The sequence below is a fragment of the Ursus arctos genome, unplaced genomic scaffold (assembly GCF_023065955.2).
Source record: "Ursus arctos isolate Adak ecotype North America unplaced genomic scaffold, UrsArc2.0 scaffold_23, whole genome shotgun sequence".
Classification (NCBI taxonomy): Eukaryota; Metazoa; Chordata; class Mammalia; order Carnivora; family Ursidae; genus Ursus; species Ursus arctos.
Window position 1 is genome coordinate 8,501,865 of NW_026622908.1, and position 22,060 is coordinate 8,523,924.

At 40.2% G+C, this 22,060-nt stretch overlaps 1 protein-coding gene across 9 annotated transcripts in view; it reads right to left on the minus strand.

The window, feature by feature from the left end:
• Positions 1 to 22,060, minus strand: part of HPS5 (HPS5 biogenesis of lysosomal organelles complex 2 subunit 2) — a 46,215-nt gene that overhangs the window by 19,492 nt on the left and 4,663 nt on the right. For 8 of the 9 annotated variants that reach the window (XM_026512251.4, XM_026512250.4, XM_044389061.3 and 5 more), the window contains exons 2-9: positions 20,710 to 20,873; positions 13,365 to 13,475; positions 13,133 to 13,197; positions 12,053 to 12,245; positions 10,553 to 10,686; positions 6,722 to 6,934; positions 6,358 to 6,429; positions 1,996 to 2,084 (exon numbers count right to left, since the gene is read on the minus strand). In XM_026512251.4, coding sequence (XP_026368036.1) covers positions 1,996 to 2,084; positions 6,358 to 6,429; positions 6,722 to 6,934; positions 10,553 to 10,686; positions 12,053 to 12,245; positions 13,133 to 13,197; positions 13,365 to 13,475; positions 20,710 to 20,817 — 985 coding nt within the window. In that variant the 5' untranslated portion in view covers positions 20,818 to 20,873. The remainder of the gene's footprint in view (positions 1 to 1,995; positions 2,085 to 6,357; positions 6,430 to 6,721; positions 6,935 to 10,552; positions 10,687 to 12,052; positions 12,246 to 13,132; positions 13,198 to 13,364; positions 13,476 to 20,709; positions 20,874 to 22,060) is intronic. The other variant, XM_057317094.1, reaches the window with a different exon arrangement.

Consider the following 22,060-nt stretch of genomic DNA (forward strand, 5'->3'; position numbering starts at 1 on the left):
GAAATTGGGGCTTTAAGAGCTCACTCCACACTAGAGACAAGATGACAATATTTCTGAGAGTTACAATCTGATGTCAACGGATGGATTTTAACACAGTATGTAAATCGACAGTTCATGAGAAAATACCTATCTTGGCAGAACATCATGAAAGGACTTAAAAAACTAGCTTTTGATTTCACTTATAAATGGAATCTTAAGAAGCCAAACAAGTAACAAGCGGAGTAGAATGGTGGAAACCAGGGACTGGAAGGGTGGGGGATATTGGTCAAGGGGTACAAACTTCCAATTAGAAGACAAGTAAGTTCTAGAGATCTAATGCACAGCACTGTGATTACAGTTAACAATTCTGTATCATATACTGCCGACTTGCTAAGGGACTAGCTTAAAAGTTCTCATCACGAAAGACAGTAATCATATTGCAATATACAGCTGACCCTTGAAAAACATGGGTTTGAACTGCACAGATCCATGGATATCAGAATTTTTTTCAATTAATACAGTATAGTAAATGTATTTTCTCTTTCTTATGATTTTCTTAATAATGTTCTCTTCTCTAGCTTACTTTATTGTAAAAATACAGCAAATAATACATGTAACATACAAAGGATGTTAATCAACTGCTGCTGTTACCAGCAAGGCCTCGGGTCAACAGCAGGCTATTAGTAGTTAAGTTTTGGGGGAGACAAAAGTTACATGCAGGTTTTCAACTGCACAGCGGTCTGTGCCCCTAAATCCCACGTTGTCCAAGGGTTAACTATATTACTGTATCAAATCAATACTTTGTACACCTTGAACTCATACAATGTATATGTCAATTTTTAAAAAACAAACTCCTTTTCATCAGACACCTTAGCAACTTAATCCACAAGAAATCAGTATTAATCAGATCAGTAAGTAATGGTTCCTCTTTCTTATATTTCTACAATGTACAAAATGACCCAAAAAGATAAAATACACTCTCCGAGTAGCAATGCTAATGATACAAGATTCCTTCCATTTTTGGTTTAAACTAAAAAAACCAGAGATTGATTTTCTCTGCCTCAGCCATGTAAAATAATGTTTCCACAAGGACTACTACTTCTTTTTTTTTTTAAGGTTTTATTTAATTATTTGACAGGGAGAGCGCACAAGCAGGGGGAGCACAGGGAGAGGGAGAGGGAGAAACAGACTCCCTGCTAAGCGGGGAGCCGGATGCAGGGCTCAATCCCAGGACCCTGGGATCAGGACCTGAGCAGAAGGCAGACGCTTAACTGACTGAACCACCTAAGTGCCCCCCAACAAGGATTTCTTGAACCTCCAACTATTAAGACACCAAACGGAAGCTAAAGCAAGACTTCTAATGGGGATAAAGATTCAGGGTAAATAGAAGGAAAAAATTAACCCATTCAATCTTTAGCAGTGGTTAGTAATATTTAAGAATAAGTGAAAATTGTCTTTAAAATTATCCACGAAGGAGTGCTGGGGGGAGTGCTCAGTCGCTTAAGCAGCTGACTCTTCAGTCCGGGTCTTGATCTCAGGGTTCTGAGTTCAAGCCTGGTGTTGGGCTCCATTGCATGGAGCCTACTTAAAAGACAAATAAATAAAAAATAAAAAATAAAATTATCCATGAAAAATTGAATAACCAAACACAAATTCACAAGTGTATGCCTGTGACACCCCTGACGTTAATCTTTAAAAGAAATGTCACCTCAGTCTATTTTTCTACTTTTCACACGGCAAAAGAATTCTCCCACGATAACTGAATCTTTCACAGCTTGAGATTAAAAATTACATAAGGAAAGGGACACCGGGGTGGCTCAGTCGGTTAAGCGTTTATGTTCGGCTCAGGTCACGATCCCGTAGTCCTAGGACCGAGCCCCACGCTGGGCTTCCTGCTCAGTGAAAAGCCTACTCACCCTGCCCCTCACCCTGCTCATGCTCTCTCTCTCTCTCAAATAAGTAAATAAAATCTTTAAAAATAAAATAAAATTACATAAGGAAGAAAAATATAATTACCTTTGACTTCACTCCACAAAAGAACTTGAACATTCTGAGGAATGAAGATATAAATTCCTCTTTCTGTCCAAGTCAGCACACAGTGTTCACTACAAAAGAAAAGGGAAGAAGTTAAGAGAATTCTAGTTTGCTTGGATACAGAAGTTTATGATCTGGGGCGCCTGGGTGGCTCAGTCGTTAAGCGTCTGCCTTAGGCTCAGGGCGTGATCCCAGGGTCCTGGGATCGAGCCCCGCATCAGGCTCCTCCACTGGGAGCCTGCTTCTTCCTCTCCCACTCCCCCTGCCTGTGTTCCCTCTCTTGCTGGCTGTCTCTCTCTCTGTCAAATACATAAATAAAATCTTTAAAAAAAAAGAAGTTTATGATCTAATTCCCTGAATTCAGACCCTCACATCAGCTATTAAATTGAGACTGTACAAAGAAAACACAACAGTGATCCAGTTAATCAAATCCTAAAACCTCTTTTATGTCTGTAACAAGATCCTTAAAAAATAGCATAATATGGTGCCAAATTGGGAAAAATCTAGATACATATACTAAAAACCTTTAAAAAAAAAGAAAAGGCTGGTATTTTACCTAATGTTTGTTAAAGCACCTAAATTTCCCATCACTGGCATGAAAAAGGCGCATTTAAAACAGGCTACACACCTCACCAGAAATCACTGCTCTGGGGAGCCACATGTAGGGATGGTAATACTTTGATGCCCTTACTTGTGTGCAGGCAATAAGAGGTTGAAAACTCCTGGTCAACTATCTGCCAGGAGCTTTATCAAAGGCTCTATCTATGTTATCTATCCTTGCGGCAACTCATCAAGATAGATGTGCTTTTCCCTATTTTATAAAAACAAAAACAAAAACTCCTGAAACTCAGAGAGATGAAATCATATGCCCAAGGATAGTCTGGCTCTAAAACCTGGACTTTTTTTCTCTACACCTCACAGAACCTACTTCTTCCCTGTTTACCCTCACTGACCCACCCACTATTACCCAGAATCCTGGCTATTCCACATAACTGCGTTTTCATAAAGTCATAGATTTCTTAAGTGCCAAACCAAATAACCCTTCCTTATTTCCTTTCTTCTTGCTGCTCAAGCAGGGGCCAACCCTGGATTGTTCCTTCCTTCCTGAATCTCACCTCCCCAGACTCTGGGACACTGCACTTTCCTGGGCCACCTTTTTCAGTCCTCTGGTACTCTCCATCTCTGCTCATCTCTTTCCATACTCCTTTGCTTATATTTACTCATATACTCTCTCGAGGCTGCTACTATTTCTCATACACCAATGGGTCATCTCTGCTTCTTCCCCTCAGTCAGGGCATCCCAGCTTATAATGCTTTCACTCTAGCCACCTCCCAAGGATCACAGAAGTGCTACTCTCCTCTGGAATCTTCTGAAAGCCCACGGCAACTGCTCTTCCTCCTGCACTCATCCTATTTCCTGTCAACCTTGTTCATACGGCACTTAGTCATGTACTGCACTGTTGGAACTCTTTTTATTATCGTTAAACTTTTTGTAGAAACACCACATCTCTCCAACAAATTATAATCTTAAGAACCAGGACATTGGGGAGCCTGGGTGGCTCAGTTGGTTCAGCATCCGACTCTTGATTTCCGCTCAGGTTGTGATCTCAGGGTCACGAGATGGAGCCTGACAGGGAGTCTGCTTGAGATTCTTTCTCCCTCTCCCTCTGCCCCTCCTCCCAACGTGTGCACATATGTGCACTCTCTCTAATAAATAAATAAATTAGAAAAAAAAAAAAAAAAGAACAGGGACCTTTTTTTTTAATTTATACCCCCAAGAGTACTAAAAATGGTACTACGTGGCTACAAAACACTAGGAGTGATGTTTAACAGGAACTGGGTCCTCACACAAATATTAAACATTTTGCCAATATAAGACCAGGTCACTGTCCCTATGGGAAAATAATCTTTGACACAAATATGGAAGAAATGGTCAGAATGCTAATCCAAAGGAAGAAAAACTGGAAGGCTACCTTCAGGAGCCAAAGAAGAAAAAAATAAGAAGCCAGAGGATCCCAGAGTAGAGATACAAGATCATGATTTTAACTAAACTTGATACTCAGCTTCGAAAGATTCCTTAGGAAATCTTAGGAGGGGGGTTTACAGAAGAGCTGATACTTTTTATTTATATATCCCTCGTCCCCTTGTCCTTTCATTGATAATAAACAGACTAGGACACAACCTAAGAGCACTGCTTTAAAAGTCAAGGAAGGGAAAGTGATACTGTTTACCAAAAAAACCCCAAAGTATATAAATTTGCTTCCTTTGGGATTTGTGCGTGTAACAGTAAAGGTTACCATAGGACACAAGTGTAAACAAACAGAAACAAAAAGCCCTCCTACTCATGTATTAAAAAAAAAAAAAAAAATCATTGAATTCTTTAACTGAGCTATTACCTGAGAGCCTTCTGTGTGCCTAACACCGAGCCCACAGCAAAGGAGCTGACAATCTGGTGCTGGGATGGGTATTCATGGTACAGCGCAATAGGGGTGGTGACGGAGGAATGAACAAGGTGTGACAGTAGTGCCTGGGAGTAGGTGTCGAACCACTAATCCTGCCGGGGGAGTCAGCACGGGCTTCCAAGTGGCACTAATTATTACTTAAGCTGCGGAGTAGGCAGGGCCACCTCATCAAGGGCTTTGTACGCTACGGCAGAAACTTAGCAGGAGCTTTAAATAACTCAACTCAAAGGACTAACTCTACCAGAACCAAGCGGACTGGGGCCTTGCCATGGGAAAACATACTCTTGGGGAAAGGGCTTCCTCACAAATCACACCACAGTCAGCAAGTGTCTATCATGTGCCAGACACTATGCCAAGCGCGGAGAATATAATGAACAAACAAACACAAAGCTCTTACAGAACTCACTGTCTAAGAGAGTAAGACAGGCATAAATGTGGTATGAATATGTAATTATGAATTAGAATAAGTGCCATAAAGGAAGAGTTTGTAATATGCTTTACCTAATTACGAGCAAATAGTCACCTTTTCTCAGTAATTTACAGGGTGAATTATGAATATGTTAAATTGTCTACAATTTAATTTTAAATGCATCAGTGTAGACAGTGTGACAGATGCATACATTAGGGGCAATTATTTAACATTTCAAGAGTTGTTCTTTTTTTTTAAATCACATTCTAAGAGCAGTTAGTTAGACTTTGATGAAAGAACCCAATCAGACTATCCTAAAACAACCTCTAAATAACATTCTCTGAATCCGCATTAGAGATCTTATGCATTAGCCTAAGGGATATTAGAAATAATATCCACTGATAAAATGAGTTTAAGATACACAGATTGGCTGGAAACCATACACTGGCAGTCCCACACTTGCAGAACAAGGTGTAAATCGTCACACCCAGCCTTTAGTGGCACTCTGTGCTGCCACCGAATAGTGGACTTTTGCACCTAATCCAACTGGAAGGCTAGCTGAACCCCGATGTTAGAATATGGCTGAATGTGGGGTGCTTGGGTGGCTCAGTCGGTTAAGATCTGCTTTCAGCTCGGGTCATGATCTCGGGGGCCCTGGGATCGAGCCCCATATCCAGCTCTCTGCTCAGCGTGGAGTCTGCTTCTCCCTCTCACTCTCCCTCTGTGCTCGCCCCCCACCTCAAACAGATAAACAGAATCTTAAAAAAAAATGTTAGAATATGGCTGAATGTGCCTCAACCAGATCTTTCATGCAAGATACTTGTCAGAGCACCTAAAGGATACAGAGCTGAAAGTTTACCAAGCTTACAAGAAAAACTTCTACAATTAGGTTTGTGCCTACCTGCTAAGAAACATACATATGTGTGGCTGACTTCAGTCTGAGACTTGCTTTCATTGTAACCCACACCAGGTAGGGGAAATTATGAAAGAAAGAGTACTGACAGTTCTTAGCTCTAATTATCAGAAGTTTCCTGGCAATTATAGACTGTCCAACTGGTTGAGGTTAATTTGAAACCAAAAAAAGCAGTATATTTCTATGCTCTTTTTATTTTTCTTAGAACACTTCATGTAACATAGGCACTTCCTAATTTTCCAAAAACAATTTAGTACAAAAACCTTTTAAAAAGCTAACTGCTGGGGCACCTGGGTGGCTCAGTCGGTTACGTGTCTGCCTTTGGCTCAGGTCATGATCCTGGGGTCCTGGGACTGAGCCCCACATCAGATTCCCTGCTCAATGAGGAGTCTGCTTCTCCCTCTGCCTCTCTCCCTAGCTTGTGCTCTTTCTCACTCACTTTCTCTCAATCTCTCAAATAAATAAATAAAATCTTAAAAAGAAAAAAAAGCTAACTGCCTGTGAACAAGAAGCAAAGAGAAAGAGTGTTTTTTTTCCGAATGATCAAAAAGAGAAACTTACCTAACACGCAAGAGTCTGGGGAAAGACAAAGACTGCGAGGATCCAACTGTATGATCATACTGAGGATCGGATCTAGGAAGTAAGCAGTCTGTTAACGATTGAATCACAACATAAAAGAATGCTGTTCTCTACACAGGAAAAGTCTTGCCGCATCTAACTCATCTGCCTTTATTCAATCTACTTTAATCATACCAAAGATAAGTGGGTAAGGACTTTTTGGTTTCTCTAAATCTTTAATAAAAATGCTACTTCACCCTTAGAAGGCATAATAAAATCTTTAACTCATCTCGAGTATCAGAGATTTCAACCCAACTCCTGCATGTAAATTCCTCAAACAGCCCCTACCAGCCATACGAATCCTTACCTTGCAGTAATCACAGGGAGGGGTGGCGACGAGAGGAGTTTCTTAAACTGATGTGTACTTATAACTTCCCCATCGAAGTTCACTTCCCACATCCTGGAGCCAGGGCGGGCACAATATATTAGGGGTTGCTGGCCCGTGGGACATCTTCCGGGGAAGAAACAAGCTCCGTATTCTCCGTCTCTTTCCTTGCTTCCAATTCTCCAAAATTTTTCTCTAATCCCCAAAAAGGAAAAAAAAAAGCATGTTTACTGATAAAAAAAAGTCGAAAACAATGGCGCTGCAAAGCCACATGGCCATGATAACCACACCCACAATGTCCTCTCTATATTCATATTAGTAGTATGCTGGAAAGAACAGCAGCTTGGAAAGTTCAAAACAGGGTTCTAGCTTTGATTTGCCAATAACTATTTCTGTAACAGGAAGCAAACCACTTCACCTTAGTACTCAGTTTACTATCCACAGAATAGGGTAGGGGCTCACAATTCGTGTGAAGGCCCCTTTAAAATCTACAAAAGGAGTGCTAGCGAACCATTTCAGACATCCTTAAATCCTACTGAAAAGTTATTTTAAAAATCCATCCCAAATCACCTTGTGAAAGGTGGACCCCCCATGGAAGCTACTAAGCTCTCTCCAACCCTGTCTTCTGGCCACTCCCCCACTACGAACACCCAGTAAACGCTCACTCTTTCCTCAATATGCCAAGCCCTTCTGAAACTCTGCAACTTTGAACATTCTGCTCCCTTATGATTACATGAACTAAATCGACAGAAGAGCTCAGTACACTGCCTGGGAACATGGAAGGTGACGACGCGAAGATGTCTCTTCCTAAAACCCGCCTTGCTTACTCCTCAGGACTTCATCATTCTTCTGCTGAGACAATTCCTTGATGCCCATAAGCTGGATTACATGCTTCCAGGGCATGTACCGCATTATACACGGCAACTGTGTCTATCAGAACAATAGATAATGACTTTCTTTAGGACAAAAGCCATTTTTTACTCCTCTTTAGCTGAATTCCCAGTCACAGCCTCTGGCCTACAGAAAGCACTAACCACACGTTGTAGTGTTCCACATACTCAAACTCTTCTATTAAAGAATGACCTAATATGCCCTCTAGTGTGAATTTACAAGGTGACCTGAGATATAATTCAATAAATATCCCTGTACTTATTTGTTACACGAGTAAAATGTAACCTCATAGTACCTTTAGTACTACAAACTGTAAGAACGGTACGTACCATGAGAACATGGAGGTGAAAGTGCCTCGAAATGCATACAGAGCAATCTAAGAAGTTACGGATTTATTACTTATGTTCCTTATTTGGGAAATAAAATCTATTTCTTGCTTACTTTATATCCTCTATGGCGCTTAATACAGTGCTAAGGGTCCAGAAAAGTGCAATAAATGTTTGCTGAGTGAACAAATACAGGGAACTCGTTCTTACTCATATGCTCATTAACCCTGCTTTCTACATTTTCAAACAATATTTAGCAGGCACAAGGCTAAGTATTTCATATATGTTATCTTAGTTAATTCTTAAAACTATCTCTACATTCTGGATGGAGAAACCAGCATTTAGCAAGGTTTAAAAAGTGGCAGAGCCAGAATTTGAAATGATATTGTCAGGCTCCATTAGTCAATGTTCTCTTCCCTATACCATAGTTCTTTGTTTCTATTTTTTCTATTCCTTTCTGAGATCCACCTTGCTCATCAACAATACTAACAGAAAGTAGCCAGTGGCCGTTGGAGAAGAAAATTCGTATCTATCACTTAAATAGTAATAAGAGCCCCCATTTAAAAAAAAAAAAAAGGCTGGGGCGCCTGGATGGCTCAGTCGGTTAAGCATCCGACTCTTGATCTCAGGGTCATGAGTTCAAGCCCTGCATTGGGCTTCATGCTGGGTGTGTAGCCTACTTAAAAAAAAAAAAAGAAAGAAAAATGCTGTTTGTTGGGAGGGAATATAGGTTGAAACAAACAAGAAATTTCAAACATAAATGTATTTTTAAACTTATTGTACTATCCATGTTCCCCCAAACTGAATCCCAGTTAAAAGGAAATGAGCATTTCTTTAACATGTTATACTAGCAGCAGAATCTATGTTATTCTCATAACCAACTCTAGCCACATCCCTGTGAATGGGAAAATGATGTTTAGCAACTCCATTGCACAGAAGGAAAAATAAACCCCTGCTTATTCAGCTGTTTATGTTAAAAAGTCCATCATATACAGCTTTATAAGTTGGGTCCCTTGGTAAACTTGAAAATCTACAGACAAAGAATAGTTAGGAACTTGGTGAAGCTAATAAATATTTTACCAAAATCTCCAATGTGGAGTTAATGGCCAAAGGTCTAACGTCAAAGGATGTTTGGGGGGGAACTGTGAGGTAAGAGCAGCGGCAGAGAATTGAGACAGAAAGGTTCTAGTCTTGCCTGCCTCTTCCCAGCAGTGTGATGTCAGGCATGCTCTATCACTCGGGATGCCCAGGCTTTCTGATCTGAGAATGAAAGGGTGACAGCAGATGATCTCCAATTCTCCAAGTCTAACTTCATCACTGACCTATAGTCTGAGACAAGTCAGAATCAAGTATATCCTCCTTCCCACTAATCCCATGTAAACTGACCATGCGCATCTCAAAGCCTTGCCTTTCTGCTGTCCACCTAGGTTCTCTTACATCAGACACCTGCCACCTGCTACATCTGGCCTCCTTTCCATGTGCCTTTCCTATCCAAGAAAATAAATACAAAGCATACCTTCTCCCCAAGCTTCCCTCTACCATCCCTGACTCCACATACATTCCTTCAAACCTTCTATAAAAATCTCCTGCTTTCTAGAATAGCAGTCTTCTAATTGAGATACATGAACTCCTGGAAATACATAAAGACTTTCCAAGCCTGGATAGCTCTAAGGAGATCAATTTTCAAACCCTGATACTCTATATGCACACTGTCTTAAAATGACCTAAGAACTCAATTAATGTGACATTTAAGGCTGTCACTCTCACTATGGTGCCCAATTTACCAACTTGATCTTCCCCAACTCCACTACTTAAGCCAGGCTGGCAGGTTTTAAAATACGCCTAATTCTGACTTTTCCCCAAGAGGCTATTCCTTCCTGCTAGAATGTCCCTTCCTCCCCCTCTTACTCCAAATTTAGCCTACCAAAAATCATCATCAAAATTATTGAAGCTGCCTGGTGGGTTCATGGGGGTTCAATATACAATTCTCTTTTACGTATGCTCAAAATGTTCCCGAATAAATATTCAAAAGGGTGGCTGGTCCCAAAGAATATTGTAGTGGGAAAAAAGAATCAGGAGTGAAAATTTCCTGCAGTGAGAATGGCTGAGGAACCTCGGCAAGTTATTTCGTATTTTGTTCTGGTGTTTCACAGCTACCTCTAATACACTCCTTCGTCAGTCACTGAACCTTTGGCTCCACCCTTGAGATTTCGGTAAAATATCTGTCAGCTTCACGAAGTTCTTAATTATTCTTCCCCCGATTTTACCCATTAGTAAAATTCTATTAAACACACAACGAATCCAAACAACAAATTCAATCAAGGAAGACTTCCTGATTCCCCATACTGAAACAGGCCTTCGTTGGGCCTTCCCTCATGGCACTTGGACCATACTTCACGGAGCTAACTGAACATCTGTCTTAGTCACCCGATGGACTGTCTCAGTCTCCTGTCTTATTCTCTAATATCAGCTTGCACACAGCTGGTTCCTCATAAACATCTGTATTACTCAACGGAGGGGTTTGGGCTAGCTGACTTCTAAGTTCTGAGAGTTCTAGAATTCTGCATAACCTGTGACTCATGGGTGGTCAGTATACCTCTCAGTGTCGCACAAGAAGGATCGAGTAAGTGAAGATATAAGTAGTCTTCCGTCCAAATAATCTAACTGCACAACGCTGGAGTCAACTGTTGTTATTGTCTGAACAGGAAACATCACAAAGGCAGCAGCTGCCTAAAAGAGACATGAATGGAGAGAAGACTCATCTTTACATACCCATATAATCTCCTTCTCTTTACCTTTTAAGTGAAAATAACTGGAGAGCAAAATAAAAATTTTAAATGGGCCAAAATTTAATTTGCCTATTAGGATATCAAAGTTTCACTCATTTAAAAGCTGGGAACTACTCTGTTACGTAACTACAGAAGACAACTCTTAAGGCTCTGTTTCTGGTTATCTAATCTTAGAAGCTGGAATGACAAAGGTAAGGCAAGTTTTCCGACACGTGCCAGAACTTTGTCACACAGAAAACAGTACCTCTCCCTTTGGAAAAGACAAATTAGGGCTACACCACCTGTAAGGTTCCAAATGTTTTTGGAATCAAAAATACGTTAGGAATCAAGCGGTAACTTTGATGGGTTACCATGGCCAAATCAGAAGAATATTCTGAGGTGTTAATTAAAATAAAATAATTTAGCCAATGGTAGTTAGTTTTCTTATTTCCTTCAAAGATCCTACATGGAAATAAGCCGAGCTCCCCACTATAACAATTTTGGAGAAGAGGGACAGTAAGAATTTGGTCTGCTCTTCCTTAATGAGAGACTGGAGCATTCTGTTAGGGTAACGTGAAACTTAACCCCTTCTACTCCAACAACTGTAGCAGGAAGCCTGGGACCCAGGCGGCTGAGCACAATCCAGGAGGTACCTTTAAGATTCAATTTACAGTAAGTTACATCCATTCTGAGAAAAAATATACCTAGACTCCTGAATTTCTTCTAAACAGGGAGCAGGAGAATAGGGACCTAGACAACTGATACCATTTCTATGTCTCCCATTTTGTTCACACAACTAATAAAGAGGCATCTTATCGGGGCGCCTGGGTGGCTCAGTCAGTTAAGCATCCAACTGTTGGTTTCAGCTCAGGTCATGATCTCATGGGTCCTGGGATCAAGCCCTGCATCCGGCTCTGTGCTCAGGGAGGAGTCTGTTTGAAAGATTCACTCCCTCTGTCCCTGCCCCCATTCTTTCACACTCTCTTTCTCTAAGAAAAAAAAAAAAAAAAAAGAAGCACCTTATCTTTATTAATAGCCTAGTATTAATGCTTAATTTAAGTGAGCCACACAGGTGAATTACAGAGTACTGTAATAGACAATGTCCAAATTATTGACGTTAGCTCACAAAAGCACCCTGCAACAGTATCAAGCTAAGCCAGGCTACTATATGTACTACACACAAATAAGTCTCCTCAAAATTAATAGACTGGGCTCTAGATCAGTCCCCCAAGAAATACAGTAGATAAAACTGTGTCCTTCAACTGAAATTCTGTAACGCAATATCTTATATCTCGCCCACATACACAAAGAACTGGACTGATTCTTACCTTTGTTTGTTTAGAAGTGTTAAGTTTGATGGCAGAAACCTTCCCCATATGATCACCTACAAAAACTCTAAGAATAGCTGTGTCCCAACAGAGAGCTGTAACTTTTCCGCCTTTGTGCTCTGAAGACACATAAATGCGTTCTGGTTTCCCACGACGCTCCTGATTTAATTCCCAAACAACTACAAGACCTTGACTGCAAGAAAATGAGTCACAGAAGCAGATTTTTGGCAATGGTGAAAAAGGCGCACATTTAGTTCTTTGTATCACAGTATCAAGTATATTAAATATACATGCAAACTCCTATTCTTCAAAAAAGAGGAAGTAGAAAGTCAAGGTACGAATTGCCTTGCTTTAGTCCACCCAATCCAGTACAAGAGAACTTAGATGCTCTAAATTATCTCTGTTACTTTTCTCTTTTAAGGCCAGTGAAATGTTGTTGCCTCATACCGACATTTTCCATAAACCACAGTGACCAACTGTCTGTCCTGGTTTGCCAGGAACTAAGAGATTTCCTTAGGACATGAGACTTCCAGTGCTAAAACTGGGACAGTCATAGGCAAACCAGGATGGTTGGCCACCCTAACAAACACACAACTACATTTGTCAATTTATTTATTTATTTTTTTTTTTTTAATGATTTTTTATTATATTATGTTAGTCACCATATAGTACATCCCCGGTTTCCGATGTAAGGCTCGATGATTCATTAGTTGTGTATAACACCCAGTGCACCATGCAATACGTGCCCTCCTTACTACCCATCACCGGTCTATCCCATTCCCCCACCCCCCTCCCCTCTGAATACATTTGTCAATTTAAACTGTATTTAGAGAGGCACCTGGGTGGCTCGGTCAGTTAAGTGTCTGACTCTTGATTTTGGCTCAGGTCATGATCTCAGGGTCATAGATGGAGCCACTGCATGGCACTGGGCTCCACGCTCAGCAGACAGCCTGCTTAGGATTCTTTCTCTCCCTCTCCCTTTGTCCCTCCCCCTGCTGGCATGAGCACTCACCCTCAAAAAAATAAAGTAAAGTAAAACGTAGTTAGGGAAGATCAGATAATTTTAAAGCAGTTTCTCACCTGGTAGCTACAGCAACATAATCGTCATCATGTAAACAACAGGCCACCTGAGAAATTGCACCTTCCTATATAACACAAAGGAAAAAATTAGGCTTCTCAAAAATGTTAATTTTCTACTTTTAAATTTCAAGATTTACATTCTTCTTTTACTCCAAATGATTATTCACAATGGAGAAACTGGAATTTATGAAAGATATTCCAAATGGTATGACAGGACTACTCTTTATCTTACCCTGTGTGAAAGAAAAAGCCTGTGCTTCCAGCCCTCCTTCTGAATGAGATTGAGTCCTCCTCCTGAACTGCCCAAAGCCAACCATTTCCGAGACACAGCTATGCTCGTGCACTACAAACGTGTAAACAGACAAGTGAGAGATCGTCATAGTCACATAACCAAATTAACTGCTGGAAATAAACACGAAGGATCTGTGTAGCAGGTTCCTCCCCCACCCTACTCCCTGCCCAGGCGGACACCACATAATTGCACTCACCCTTTCATTCTAGTATAGTGAAACACACAGAACATTTTGGTTTTAAATGTTTAATTGAATCTCAAAATGACTGAATAGGCTCAACTGTACATATGAGTAATTTTCTCTTACCAAATTCCAGTTATTAGACCATTTATCTTTTGCATAATTTGGCGACGTTATTCCAATGTTGACCACAAAAAACGAAAAATCAAATAAGTCTCCAGGGGATAAAGCAAACGCTTTAACAACATTTACTCACTTGAATCATTTCTAGTCTACATAATTAGCACACAAACTACCCACAGCTTTTAGAACAAGTAGGACTGTGGAGGACACAGATGTAGGTCAATTGTGTCTCCCCCAACCCTCAGCTTGCTGATTCCTTTCCTTATCCACCAGAGAAAACAGTGGCCCTCCTGTGCCCAATAATACCCTGTGGCAAAATTTGTTGCTTGGCTGATGAACAGATACTCCTAACCCTCTCAACCTTCTTTTCCACCACAGAAGCTGGAAAATCTAAATATTCATTTACCCAGTTTGTCTTTTCTTTTTTTAAAGATTTTATTTATTTACTTATTTATTTATTTATTTATTTGAGAGAAAGAGAGCACAAGCAGGGGGAGCAGCAGGCAGAGGGAGAGGGAGAAGCAGGCTCCCCGCTGAGCAGGGCGCCTGACGTGGGGCTCGATCCCAGGACCCTGAGAGATCACAACCCCAGCCAAAGCGAGATGCTTAACCCACTGAGCCACCCAGGTGCCCCATTACCCAATTTCTCTTGAAGCGAGGGGGATCTATGTGACAAAAATCCAACTAATAATAAGTCTGCTAGGGTTTCTTAGAAAGGTTTACCTTACTAGGTAAAAGAAGAGTCTGAGGGGTGCCTGGACGGCACAGCGGTTAAGCGTCTGCCTTCGGCTCAGGGCGTGATCCCGGCGTTATGGGATCGAGCCCCACCATCAGGCTCCTCCGCTATGAGCCTGCTTCTTCCTCTCCCACTCCCCCTGCTTGTGTTCCCTCTCTCACTGGCTGTCTCTTTCTGTGTAATAAATAAATCTTAAAAAAAAAAAAAAAAAGGAAGAAGAGTCTGAAGAAAAGAAAGACTTTGGGAAACAATAGATAATGATACAATAATAGCAGAAGACTTGAACGCCCCATTCACATCAATGGACAAATCATCCAAACAGAAAATCAACAAGAAAACAGTGGCTTTGAATGACACGCCACACCAGATGAATTTAACAGACATATTCAGAACATTCCATCCTAAAACGGCAGAATACACACTCTTTCAAGGGCACATGGAACTGTATCCAGAACAGATCACACATTAGGCCGCAAACAAGTCTCAACAAATCAAAACAAAACTGAAGTCCTACCATGCACCTTTGCTGACCACAACGCTATGAAGCTAGAAATCAACCACAAGAAAAAATTGGGGAAGAATACAAATAAGTGGAGATTAAATAATATGCTACTAAACAATGAATGGATCAACCAAGAAATCAAACAAGAAATAAAATAATCACATGGAAACAAAGGAAAATGAAAACAACGGTCCAAAATCTTTGGGTTGCAGCAATAGTTCTAAGAGGGAAGTTTATAGCAATACAGGCCTACATCAAGCAGCAAGAAAAATCTCAAACAACCTAACCTCACACCTAAAAGAGCTAGAAAAAGAAGGATAAAACCCAAACCAAGAAAAAGGAAGTATGAAATAATAAAGATTAGAGCAGAAAAAAATGATATAGAAACTAAAAAAATACAACAGATCAGGGAAATCGGGAGCTAGTTCTCTGAAAAGATCAACAAAATTGATAAACTTGTAGCCAGACTCAATTTAAATTAAAAAAAAAAAACCGAGAGAGAAAACCCAAATAAACAAAATCACTATGAATGAGGAGAAATAACAACCAATGCTACAGAAATAAAATTGTAACAGAATATTATGAAAACCTATATGCCAACAAACTGGACAACTTAAAAGAAATGGCTACGTTCCTAGAGATATAATCTCCCAAAACTAAAGCAGGAGGAAATAGAAAATTTGAACCGACCAATTACCAGCAATAAAATTGAATCAGTAATCAAAAAACTCCCAACAAACAAAAATCCAGGACCAGATGGCTTCACAGGAGAATTCTATGAATTTAAAGAAGAGTTACTACTAGGGCACCTGGGTGGTTCAGTAGTCGGTTGAGCATCCGACTCTTGGTTGGTTTTTTTTTGTTTTTTTAATTAAAGATCTTTGTTTACTTATTTATTTGTCAGAGATACAGAGAGAGAGAGGAGCACGCACACGCACAGGCAAGAGGAGCAGCAGGCAGAGGGAGCAGCAGGCTCCCCACTGAGCAAGGAGCCTGATGAGGAACTCGATCCCAGGACCCTGAGTCGAAGGCAGACACGTTTAACCAACTGAGCTACCCAGGTGTCCCTGACTCTTGGTTTTGGCTCAGGTCATGATCTTGGGGTCGTGGGATCCAGCACCCACCCCCCCAGTCGGGCTCCACACTCAGTGGGGCGTCTGCTTGGCGTTCTCTCTTCTTCTTCCTCTGCCCCTCCCCCCCCACCTGTATGTGCACACCACTTTCTCTCTCTCTCAAAAAAATAAATCTTTTAAATAAGTAAATAAAACTTACTACCTATTCTTCTCAAGCTATTCCAAAAAATACAAAAGGAAAGAAAACTTCCAAATGCATTCTAAGAGGCCAGTACCACCCTGATACCAGAACCAGATAAAAACACCACAAAAAAGAGAACTACAGGCCAATATTGAAGTGAATATCCTCGACAAAATGTTAGCAAGCTGAATCCAACAATACATTAAAAAAATCATATACCCGATCAAGTGGGATTTATTCCCAGGACACAAGGATGGTTCAACATATGCAAACAATCAACGTGATACATCACATCAATAAAAGAAAGGATAAAAGCCATATAATCATTTCAATACATGCAGAAAAAACACTTGATAAGGTACAAAATCCATTCATGACAAAAGTCCTCTGCAAAGTAGGTTTAGAGGGAACACACTTCAACATAATAAAGACCTTCTATGAAAAACCCATAGACAACATCCTACTCAATGGGGTAAAACAGAGCTGTTCCCGTAAGGTCAGGAACAAGGCAAGGATTTCCAATCTCACCACTTTTATTCAACATTCTACTGGAAGTCCTAGCCACAGACATCAGACAACATAAAGAAATAAAAGGCATCCAAATCAGTAAGGAGAAAATAACACCCCCACTATTTACAGATAACATGATACTATATATAGCAAACCCTAACTAGATCGGATAAGTGAATACAGTAAAGACACAGGATACAAAATCAATGTACAGAAATCTGTTGCAATCCTACACGCTAATAATGAAGCAGTAGAACATGAAATTTAAAAAAATAATCACATTTACAACTGCACCAAAAACAATATCCAGGAATAAATTTAGCCAAAGAGGTGAAAATCCTGTACTCTGAAAACTATAAAACACTGATGAAAGAAATTCAAGACTAGATGAAAAATAAATAAATAAATAAAAAGGAAAGACATTCCATGCTCACAGGTCAGAAGAACAAATATGGTTAAGATGTCTATACCATCCAACACAATCTACAGATTTAATGCAATCTGTATTGAAATACCAACAGCATTTTTCACAGAAGTAAAACAAACAATCCTAAAATTTGTATGGAACTACAAAAGGCCTCGAATAGCTAAAGCAATCTTGAACACTGGAGGTATCGCAAGTCTAAATTTCAAGTTATGTTACAAAGTGGTAGTAATTAAAACAGTATGGTACTGGGATAAAAATACACACATACATCAATGGAACAGAACAGAAAACCCAGAAATAAACCCACAAGTATATGGTCAATTAATCTTAAACAAAGGAGGAATAAATATATAATGGGAAAAAACAGTCTCTTCAACAAATGGTGTTGGGGAAAATGGAGAGCCACATGCAAAACAATGAAACTGGACCATTTTCTAACACCATACACAAAAATAAACTAAAAATGGATTAAAGACCTAAATGTAAGACCTGAAACCATAAAAATCCAAGAAGAGAGCATAGGCAATTATCTTGGACATTGGCCACAGCAACATTTTTCTAGATGTGTCTTCTGAGGCAAGGGAAATGAAAGCAAAAATAAACTAGTGGGACTACATCAAAATAAAAAGTTTCTATACAGCAAAGGAAACAATCAACAAAAATAAAAGGCAACCTACTGAATGGGTGAAGATATTTACAAACAACATATCCGATTAAAGGTTAGTATCAAAAATATATAAACAACTTATACAACTCAATACCTAAAAAGCCAAAATATCCAAAATAATCCAATTAAAAAGTGAGCAAATGACATGAATAGACATTCTTCCAAAGAAGACATACAGATGGCCAAGAGACACATGAAAAGATGCTCATCATCACTCATCATCAGGGAAATGCAAATCAAAACCAAAATGAGGTATCACCTCATACCTAACCAGAATGGCTAAAGTAAAAAACACAAGAAACAAGTGCTGGCGAGGATGTGGAGAAAAGGAACCCTTTTGCTCTGCTGGTGGGAATGAAAACTGGAGCAGCCACTATGGAAAACAGTATGGAGATTATTCAAAAAATTAAAAGCAGAACTACTTTAGGACCCAGTAATTGTTCTACTGGGTATTTACACAAATAAAAAAAACATGGGGCACCTGGGTGGCTCAGTGGATTAAGTATCTGCCTTCAGCTCGGGTAGTGATCTTGGGGTCCTGGGATTAAGCCCCACATCGTGCTCTCTGCTCAGCAGGGAGTCTGCTTCTCCCTCTCCCTCTGTGCGTGTTCTCTTTCTCTCTCTCAAATAAATAAATAAAATCTTTTTTGAAAAATTAAAAAAACACTAATTCAGAGGGATACACACCCCTATGTTTATCGCAGCATTATTTAAAACAGCCAAACTATGGAAGTAGCCCAAGTATCCATCAACAGATAAATGGATAAAGAAGACATGGTATATATCTACAATAGAATATTATTCAGCCATAGAAAAAGAATGAAATCTTGTCATTTGCACCTACAAGGATGGGGCTAGAGAGTATTATGCTAAGCGAAGTAAGTCAGAGATAGATAAAATACCATATGATCTCACTCATGTGGAATTTAAGAATCAAAACAAGCAAGGAAAGGAAAACAAAAAGAGCTAGAGAAACAAACCAAGAAAGAGACACTTTTTTTTTTTTAGAAGGGGAGGGAGGGATGGGGGAAAGGGAGAGAAAGCACCCCAAGCAGGCTCCACACTCAGCATGGACCCCAAGGCGAAGCTGGATCCCACAACCCTGAGATCATGACCTAAGCCAAAATTGAGAGTCGGACGCTTAACCAACTGAGCCACCCAGGTGCCCCAAGAAACAGACGATCTTAACTATACAGAACAAACTGATGGTTAGCAGAGGGAGGTGCGTAGGGGAATGGGGAAAATAGGGAATGGGGATTAAAAGTACACTTATCATGGGGCACCTGAGTGGCTCAGTCGGTTAAGAGTCTGTATTCGGCTCAGGTCATTATCTCAAGGTCCTGGGATTGAGCCCCACATTGGGCTGCCTGCTCGGTGGAGAGCCTGCTTCTCCCTCTCTGTCCCCTGCGTGTGTTCTCTCTCGCTCTCTCTCTCAAATAAATAAATAAAATCTTTGAAAAAAAATAAACTGCTTGTAAAAAGGTACACTTATCATGATAAAAATAATAATAGTAATAAAATTTAAAAATAAAAAAATAAACAATAAACCAAGGTTGGGGGGGAGGGAAGAAAGCCTTCGCTTGTGGCCCCATCTTTCCTGCTTGAGACGCTAACGGAAACATCAAGACTGGAGCCAGGACACCTATCTTGCAACTGTGATTAAAACCAATATATGGATGGTGGTCGGACAGGAGAAACGGAGAGCCTGGTACCTCAATGATATCCTTGGGCCACTACACTAAACCCAGAAACACTAACCTCCGACAAGGTTATAAACACCCTTATCGGTTAAGCCATACTATACCAGGTAGGACATCCCACAACTTGCAGTTAAAAAAATCCAACTGAAATCAACCGAGGATTGTTGCTCTTCACTTTGCCTATTATGTCCTACTGTTTTGCTTAAAGGCTAGCAAAGTATTTGGGTGGGGGAGCAGAAGTATAAAAATGAAATTATTTTGGAATTGGTTATGAGATTCTGTTCTTCACCATGTCATTCCTGAGTTTCTCAGAAGAACTCAGGGTTTGAGGGGAGCACACACTTCTTCCCACACAGCTAACAGCTTTTGCTCTGTTTCCTAAAATGGAGGGTACATCAAACTCCTTGTTTTGGAATGAGCTTAGTATAACTGTAGTGGTTCATGTTGCTTGAAATGCAACAGGGTAGGGCACCTGGGTGGCTCAGTCGGTTAAGTGTCTGCCTTCGGCTCAGGTCATGATCCCAGGACCCCATATCGGGCTCCCTGCTCAGTGGGGAGCCTGCTTCTCCCTGTCTTCCCCTCCCCCCCCACTTATGCTCTCTCTTGCTCTCTCTCTCCCTCTCAAGATAAATAAAATCTTTAAAAAAAATAAAATAAAATGCAACAGGGTATACTCATTTATACTATTTTAATTTCGATCAAATACATTATTTTCTGAGAAAAAACAGTAAGATTATTGTGAAGGAATAAAAAAATTGAGCAATCAATATCATGGTTCTCAAGGATAGGAAAGAATTCAAATGATAGCTCAAAAAGTAAATCAAGAAAGAGCTTCGGGGGCACCTGGGTGGCTCAGTGGGTTAAGTGTCTGCCTTCTGCTCAGGTTACCGAGCCTGGCATCAGGTTCCCTGCTTGGCAGGGAGCCTGCTTCTCCCTCTCCCCCCGCCTCACCCCCAGCTTGTGCTCATGCACCCGTACACACACTCTCTTACATAAATAAAATCTTAAAAAAAAAAAAAAAAGAGCTACAAACATGCTACTTGCATGTGAGGTATTACTAGCACAGGGAAGAACACCCAAGATTCCATTAAACATAAAGAACTAGAGGGCAAGGAGCATATATAACAGAGCACACAAAATATACAAGTATGAACATGAAACCGCTACAAGGATCAAGAAATTCACCTTTAGACGACTGGAGTCCAGCCTCAGGGCTGAAAGCAATGGATCCAGAGACTCAAACTCTGCAAGAACATGGCTGTAGGACTCTGGTATCACTGGCACAAAAGTCATTTAGCCGGAAAGTTGAAACTACGTTGAGTGACAGGCACAGTATTCCCGAATAAAACCTGCAAAAATATAATTTAAGAAGCTCTTCGCTCAGCATGCATTTAATGGACATATGGAAAACAAAGCGAAACGTGAGAAAGGGACAAGGATCCCTGCTCTGCAGGTACTTAGCATCTAAGTGGAAAGAAAGCACACATAGGTAATATTATATGCAACCATCAGCCTGTACTATATTATTGCCTGACTCTGAAACTCCCAGAGAATCAGTCCAGATGCTCAAGGTCCTCCATACTTCTACCCACTCTATTCATCTCACACAGTGTGAGTAGGTAGGATGGGCAATGTAGGATTCAAGAGGAAAACTGGTCAAGCTCTTCTTTGGTAAATAGCCGCCTCAGTTATACTTCTTCAAGCTATAAATCTTTTTCTGCCTTTAAGAGTCTCTTATTCAAAGGCAACACTCCCTAAAGGCTTCAAACTACAAACCCTTATCAGCAAATTCAATAGTTATCAGCCAACAGTTTAACAGTGCTTAATAGAACTAGACTTCTGGATCTCTTTCTCCAAATCATTAGGGGCTCAGTAAGTTATGTGTTGAATGAATGAATGCACCTACTAAGTGGGAAGTAAAGTGAAGGGAATTAAAGCTCAAAGAAAATAAGAGCTTCAATAAGAGAACTGATACGAATGAATAGGAGTAAGAATACAAGACAGCAAATGCTAAATACCCCATGAAGACTTTGTAAACTAACACAAGAGTTTATCTGTTCAGAAACTCTCAAGTGTACATTTTTGTCAAATTGCACCAACTTCCAAAAAAGAAATAAAATTCAAGAAAATTTTTACCATTAATTTTAACTTTTCTCAGTCTTTTGTAACATGCCAAATTAAGAAAAGCAAACACTACACAAAAATTTAGAACCATTTATACTTGTTTTTAAATTAAAGTTTTTTTATTTTTTTTCAGAACCACAAGTATTTACTCATTCATTTATTCATCAAATATGTACACAGTGTTAACAGCTAGACCCTAAGACCTGATCTTTAGTTCTCACCGGCTTGTTCCCACAGACCTTTGTCCCACATTCTTACTTAAGCTCTTCTTTCCAGCTTCTCTCTTAAGCTAGGCAAAAGGCCCCAGGGGCCTAACATCGCGTGATGGAAACCGAAACTACCCTTCAAGCGGTAACACTTGCCTGGACAGGAGCTCCGCCAGCTCAGGCAGCCCAGACCAGTTTGAGCTTAA